General features: G+C 34.1%; 1 protein-coding gene across 1 annotated transcript in view; it reads right to left on the bottom strand.

Annotated features, from left to right (window-relative positions):
* Window positions 1-3,527: 3,527 nt before the first annotated feature.
* Window positions 3,528-7,933, bottom strand: part of LOC106099369 (RNA/RNP complex-1-interacting phosphatase) — a 43,135-nt gene continuing 38,729 nt past the window's right edge. Inside the window, exons 7-8 of the mRNA XM_013277899.1 lie at window positions 4,321-4,428; window positions 3,528-4,044 (exon numbers count right to left, since the gene is read on the bottom strand). Of these exons, the coding sequence (XP_013133353.1) occupies window positions 3,734-4,044; window positions 4,321-4,428 (419 nt within the window). The 3' untranslated portion in view covers window positions 3,528-3,733. The remainder of the gene's footprint in view (window positions 4,045-4,320; window positions 4,429-7,933) is intronic.

Here is a 7,933-nt window from a genome sequence, read left to right on the forward strand (position 1 = left end):
CGGCTACCAGCCTCGCGTCACTTAAAAATAAAGTCCTGGCTAATCCAGAAAGCTCTCTATAGTGTCGAGGATATTTTCGCTACCATCTACTTGATGTATACATAATTTTCATTCAGAATATCTGTATAATTTTCACATTATAACCTGTAATTTATTATTACCGAAAAAAAAATATTTTGTATGTAATAACTAATCTTATTAAAATTTATACGAGTAAACCTTTGTCACTTTATTTTTATTTTATAACGCTTTATAAAAATCATTACAAAAAAGGTTAAATAAACTCCGACTAAACATATTAACACTTAAATTATACAGTGTTGCCTAATTTATTGAATTTTGAGATAAAAAAGATAAATTAATATTTGATCGTCCGGCGCCAGAGTATCATTTTACACTATTTTTATTGGCAAAGAATAAGTGTTTATCAATTGATTTTTGTCATGATATACAACCGGATATATTCTGGTTTCACATATAGAAATTATCATATAATTGTCGAATCAATAAAGCGTTTATATTTTATCTTTTGTAGCAGGTTTTTAAATGATTGTTTATAAGAGAATGCGGATTCACGGTGACGACATTGAAGCCATCGAAATTAAAACAAATTGTCTAAGAGACGGGTTCTAACGATGATTACAAATGCTATGAAATATTATTACAGTTATCTATCAAGAGAAAAATTTTTATTGTTTGTTTGTTCTAGCTTAAAATCCATTGATGTGATTAAAAATCTTTGTAATAGAAAATCGTATCATAGAGGTCAATGACACAATTTGATCTATAACAAATAACTACTGTAATAAACAAACAAAGGATACGGTATTATCTTAACGAAATAATTACTAATATCCGCCTTAACTAATGTAGATATCAGATAACAATAAATTCCCAAGTCTACAATTATCATGAATATATCAAAACTTACTAACGGCTATTAATATTGAGCATAAGACACTCGTATGTAATTAAAATTATGACCCAGTGCCTCAATTTAGTTAGCGGTATGCGCCCAGCCGGGTAATAAAACTACGACTATGATATTTACTATATCTCTTAGTAAATTCTTACACTTCTATGAAATTTATTAATTAACATAAAGATACACACAACTTGTTATAACAAGGTAACAAGTCTAAATTTACACGACAATAAGTGAAGTACCGTCTACTTTAAATGTTTCGATCTTCTCCCTATTGATGACTTGTTAAAATTACTTTGCCTAACATAAATCATAACTAAAATAGTACGTACGGTTCACTGCAATCCGTAAATAAAACACATTATCAATTAATTTAAATAAAGAAAATGTAACAATATAACTGACCTATCGACACTCCATTTTAACGCCCGGTGAACTGATAATGATCAAAATGGCGCCCAAAGCGTCACCAACTGTCACTGAACTAAACGAGCGCATTAAAATGGAACGGCTCAAAGGTAATGGACATAAATTAAATAGTCGTCCATGTCAGTCAAGGCAAAGGACTTAAAGGTATACGCCTTGACGGAAGCCAGGTAGTTAAGATTCGAAACAAAAATATGAGATAACGACAGTTAAGATGTTAAATTTTATTAGTAACAAACAAAGTGGACCTAATTTACGTTCTCCTGGCTGCGAGATAACAGCGGCGTGCGGCTTTATTGATGACGCCCATTCAAAACTGTCGGATTTAAGTTTTACATCGCCTTTGCAAAAATCCAAGGAAAAATTAACGAAATTATTTATTTCACGATTGTTTTGCCGTCCATTTATAATGTTTATCGCGCAAAAATCAACAGATTATGAAACGTTAGTTATTATTTAACTTTTTGTTGCGTAATGGCTACTGTACTGTCTTCAAAAAAAAAACACTCAACGCTACCACCGCTTCTACTATTGTCGAACTAAAACTTTACTATTAAATGACAACAAAACGAGTATAACTCATCCTTGATTAACTTAATAAGTTCCCAGGATCTGTTTCATAAATCTTAGTTTTTAATAGTAAAAGTGATTTGTGCTCTTTATTTGATTTCTATAAAATAACAAACGATTCTTTTATGATAGCAAAACGCTTTGAGTCGTAGACAAATAATGTATAGGTTTACTTTGAGAAATATTTTGTAAAAGCCAACGATAAAAATGGTGTGCATTATTCTTCCAAGCATTTTATCTTTAACAATGGAAGATCAAAGTCGAATAAATTGCTACCCATTTCTATACGAACACTAAAACAGCACAACACATCGGTTACGAGTAAATTACTCAAGCTTAGTGCTCGGAGGCAAACAATGAAGCGATAAACGCGAGTACCGTAGTGGTAGAGTAGGAAAGCTACGGTGTATCGACAACAGATAAATCAAAAGACATAGAACGTTACAGACGAGAAGTATTGCACTTGGGAAATATATGGAGGGACGTTACGCACAGAACATCAGTGCATAAGTCAGTTTTCTGTTACATAAAGTACGAAAGTTCGTGGAAATGGAACGCAGCTAGAAACTTTGTGTGTACCTGCCGCTGCATCTCTGTCTTGATTTATTCGTAGGTTCCAGTGAATTACGACGGCGCATGTTCTCTATCAAATCGTTATCTTTTGCACCCGAAAACTATTTCACATCCTTCGTTTAATCGCAATAAAAAGTTTTTCGACGTATTTTTGAAATCACAATACGTTATCTGCGGCAGTAGAAAATGTTTAACGATTCCAGTAATGAAACAAACTGATCTGACGAAACTAAAATTTACTGCGAATTTCTATTTTACGTAGGGACTAATGACGAAGGTCTTTAGTCAACAATGATCATAAAAATCACCTATCAAACTGTTTCTTAAATTATAAATTCCATAAATGTAATATTTCTGTGCAATATTTCGTTTCTATCTCCTGCAAGTAAGCATAAAGTAGATAAGCTGCTGTTTGTCCTTTCTTCCAAAGTTATCGTCAACAACTCAAGACAATTATCTCAATATATGGAACACAAATTCTTCCACGACATATTTCGTAAGTATAATCTTAACTGCATCGGAACAAGTAGAGAAGAAATCAACTTTATTGCGCATTAAATTAAAAATTATTTCAACAAATAACTCGTCGGATTATATCTTATTACATTTCTGTTCAAATGTTTCATAATCAAAATTCTGCATAATTTTACTAAAAGAACACAGTCTACGCAATATAGATTAATTTGCTGAACAAAGGTGGCTAAGGCTTATCGAACATAAGGCACATTTAAAATCTAGCTAGCCATAACAATCACTATATAAGCTGCTGTGTGCTGAATTTTCAGTATAAAATATACAAGAACATGTAATCACTGCAACTGTCGACAAACGCGCGTTAAAATTGTCTCGCGGCAACAGAAGGCATCGGGCACCCAATCTCTAACTGCGATATTATCACCCACGTGCGCAGTTCACAGCCATACGTGACTACACCGACGTAATTAGACTTGTTCTCATGAACTATGTCACTGTTCACAGCAATATGGAACACATATATAACAGGGAAAATAAATATAAAAATATACTGAACATGTTCTATTAAAAAAAAAAAGTTTATTAAACGGGCAACAATTCTTTAATCACACAGAGTAGTTAATTGATCATTAAGGAAGACCCTAATTGATAAGGTCTAGGAAATTTTCTAAGCTATTGTTTTAGGGATGATTGTAATTTTTACAAGTTTGTACCGATAAATAACAATTTTTATTTTACTTACAGTAAAATTTATACACGACCAAATTAATAGTCATACTTAAAATCGTATGATCTATCTGATTTCTCCATACTTGAACTATCTGATGTATATTTTTTTCTTTTATGTCTTTTCTTTTTCGTATTTTCTTGTATGTTCGTCTTTTCGAGTTTCCTCTTGTGACTTAATTCCGCTTTATCCTCTTTTTCCTCACCAGTAATCTTCTCATCATTTTCCTCTTGTTTAATTGGTTTTACAACGGTATCACAGCCTTCGTCGGGAGGCAGCGGGGGCTTTCTGAGTAAATCCGCGACATAGTTATCCCTTTCTATATGATATCCTCGAGCCAATTCAAAACCTGTAAATAGTACACATTTAAATGCCATCGTATTATACGTTTACATACAAACCTATTTGAACATTTTAACAAATTAATAATAGTTATAAATGTGGAAGGGTACACGGGTAGAGGTAGGCCTAGAAAAAGATGGATGGATTGCGTGAATGTTGACATGATCAAGACGAGTGATGTCTAAGATGACGAATGATAGTTATTTGGAGGACGAAAATCCGGTGCGCCGACTCTAAAGGAGTCGGATAAGGTAGAGGGGATTTGCAGACAAACGTTACTTACGTCTGATGGCTTCTGCGGCGGGCACTCCGAGGCGGTCTCTCATGTATCTACACACCATGTACCCTGTCCGGTTCAGACCGTGCGTGCAGTGGACACCGACCAAGCACTCTGGGGAAAAATATTAATATTAAAAAAAATTATGACGATTACCTCACATATTAACACATGTTACAAATATGTATGCTAAGGTTGTCTAATCGTTTACAAAGGTTACTGTCTATTAATTTCGTATTTTAATGTATGGATCTAAGCTAATGCAGTTTGATAAGAAATGTTAAGGAATAAACTGTTTTCAGTTTAATTCAAAGATAAACTTAATACTAGACGATAACATCTTAAGTAATATACTTTCATATTTTTGCTCTCGCGTAGCGTCTACAACACAAATAACAAAGTGAGCAACGATCGATCGACTAAACGGTCCGCGAAAAATAAACCAAAAACTCGTTGTTTGTGTCTTCACAATCGCACCGCAAACATCGCGCGGGGGTCGTTGACTGCAACCCCTTACCCCAAGCCGGGGTGGACGACAGGGTGGGGGCGGAAGTCGCGGCACGCGGTTTGACACTTCCTCGGGAAGACCTTTGAAGTACTACGAAAGATGCACCCACGGTAACGAAAGTTACAAAAATATTACATGAACATTCTAATATTGAATTAAATAAGTGAATATTTTTTTACAAATGTAATTTTGTTTTAGACTATTATTAACAAAGAATTGTATTTTTATGTACATAATTCTTTAATTAATTAAACTTTAAAGTTAGGACGTTTAACATGTCTTTTTTATTTGTAAAATTACTGTTTGTCAAGGTTTTATATCGACACTAAAGATTATCATCGACCGCTATTAAAAAACTAACAATACGATATTCCCACGAGGTACCTGTGTACAAACGGCAATGCATTTACGTTTACACATGCAGATTTATGCCAGCTCCGAATGCGGCTTGCAGATTTTCATTTGCAACAATCCATCAAGACGATCTGGGTGGCTTTACCCGCAAACTTAATTAGCGAGTCCGTTTTCAATTATACAAACAATAATATGATAATTTTACTTGGAGCGTCGACATTAAAATTTTAACATTTATGAAGCTTAAGGTCATTTGGATAAACTCCAGGAATTGACTGTTGCAATTTTAATAAGATTTGTTACAAAGATACTACTAGTTACATATTTTATTAGGATAAATGTAAGTTCTTTTTTTCGAATAATAGTGATGTAACCTAATTAAAATTCAAACTGAACTTCAAGGGAATACCCATTATAATGATGTCGCGTGCTGTAATATTTATCTTTTTGTGTCATCATCTCAAAATGTAAAACAAAAATTAAATTGAGCAAAACTGCAACAAGGGAGATGAATCACAACAAATGCTCTTTTTACGCTAGTTAAGATATGTAGAATGCGTGAGGTAGATCCTAATCTGGTGATTACGATGTAATAGTGCCGGGCGTAGGTGGGCGTATCGATATCGATTCACCGATCATTATGTATCGATTGTTGACAATTGATCGGCGACTCGATGCGCACATCATCTCGTACTCGTATGATAATATCGATGCTGCCAATCATAATACTGTCTTAGATACATACAGTAGAGATAAACATAAATATAAATTAAAGTAATACTTTAGTAAGAAACGGTATTAAAAAACTATTTATTTTGAAAACATAAAAATGAAATTATTAAAAAAAATTCATTGATAATACTTGTTTGATTCTGTTGTAGTTTTTGGTCGCGTCATTAGCGAGGTCTAAAGCTGATGATATTTTATTATTTTGATCATCGTATTTATTCGTATTCTAGGGTTGCATTTACATACCATCAATAAACTTGTGTCGTATTATTTGTTATTCCAAAATATTATTTTATTCTAAAGTCGTCATATAAGCGTTAGCATGTTTGTTGAAGTAAGTGGTTTGTAGAAACCGAATTTCAAAGAAAACATCTTCAGTTAAGGAAAACAGAAATGTGTATTGAATTCTATTATGATTTGGCCGCTGGAAGTTTCCGTTTCATCGAGTATTAATGTATGATTTGATTGCTAAAGGAAATGTAGGCACTGCTTTATTGTCGTTCAAAGAGAACACTTTCTAACGCTTCCAAGTTCGACTGGTAAGGGTAAACAAAAACAATGGGATAATAGAACTTAAGCTGAAGACTAAAGATTAATTTAATTGTCACCTATTATAATATAAGAGTCTCAAAGCTCGTCAACATCTTTAGTGTATTTTACCGCCGCCTTTAGGGGATCTTGACACATATTAAATTCATAAAACAGCAAATAATGAGAGCATAAATAAACTTAAAAAAATACGAGTAATTTATATGGTAGTAAAATATATTATGTAAGAAGCGATGGACGATAATGTGAGTACCTGTCGCACTCCCGCCCTAGGCCTGCACTGGGCTCGTGTTACCGCATTCTGTTAGCGCCACGCGTGGGCAGAAACAGATTTTGACTGATTGCCTGTTTAAAAATTACCGTCGCAACCCATCTTGTTTTACTCCGCTGATGGTAATATGAAACTAGAAATTGTTTTCTATTCATCTAATTCAATTTCAAGCTTGATTACAGATACGGATTATGAAAATATTTACAAAAGAAATGGGATAATAGTTAAACAATCGCTGTAATATTGGGAGGATTGCTTGTAGTAAAAACACATATTAAAACACAATTTGAATTAATCTACATTTAACGAAGTATTTTACTAAACTTAAATGAACTTTTAAGTAGCAAATAAAGTAATTTATTTAAGCATAAGTTGCACACCGCTATCTACACCAGACATGGCGCCTCATTCAGCGATATTTGTTGCAATATTGCCTTCGATGCAAAAGTGCAACTTTGTCCTCCGCTATCTCACGGACTGTCCCAATATGTTTCTAAGGAAACCATATTTTTAACTTGCAAGTCAACAAACTTATCGACCAAATTTAATGCGAGTTCATTTCAGTGTGACGCAAATACGATATTTTCAAATGAAAATAGCGAAAAAGAAGTTTTATTTCATTGCACATGACTCAAATATTGCGATACTTACTAGAGGCTACAAGTGGAACGTGGGAACGCGACTGGGATGCGATAAAAGACTCTAAAATAAAACGTTACACGACAGCTCAACAAAACAAATATTTGACAAACAGTGACCATAAAATTTATATTGGCTCGTATTACAGCATCATCGGTAAAGTGGCAAGTCATCTGTCCGTAACGGGACTGTAGTTCATTTGTCATTCCCGCAATGCCGAGTGTGTCAACCTCCGCTGGCTACGTCAAATATCTCCAGTTTTAACATTTTTCATGACTTTACTGCTTCTGTTTATAATAAATGTAAATTGAGCATATTATATCTATTTGTATAGTTCGTAGATATCGTTTGTCTTATGGTGTTCGTAGAACGATTTAATAAATACGAAAGGAATCGCACGCATAGTCTTTAAAATCAAAGACCACCCTTGGCGGTACAAACGGTAGCTAGTGTCGGACCGCGGCTGCGCGTGCGATATCGAGTAAATCAGGACACGGGTGCGATTCTCGGCGCGATACCAAGTGAAATATGAATATCGTCGCTTTACAGCGGCGCGGTGCGGCACCACT

Source organism: Papilio polytes, unplaced genomic scaffold (assembly GCF_000836215.1).
Source record: "Papilio polytes unplaced genomic scaffold, Ppol_1.0 DF824135.1, whole genome shotgun sequence".
Lineage (NCBI taxonomy): Eukaryota > Metazoa > Arthropoda > Insecta > Lepidoptera > Papilionidae > Papilio > Papilio polytes.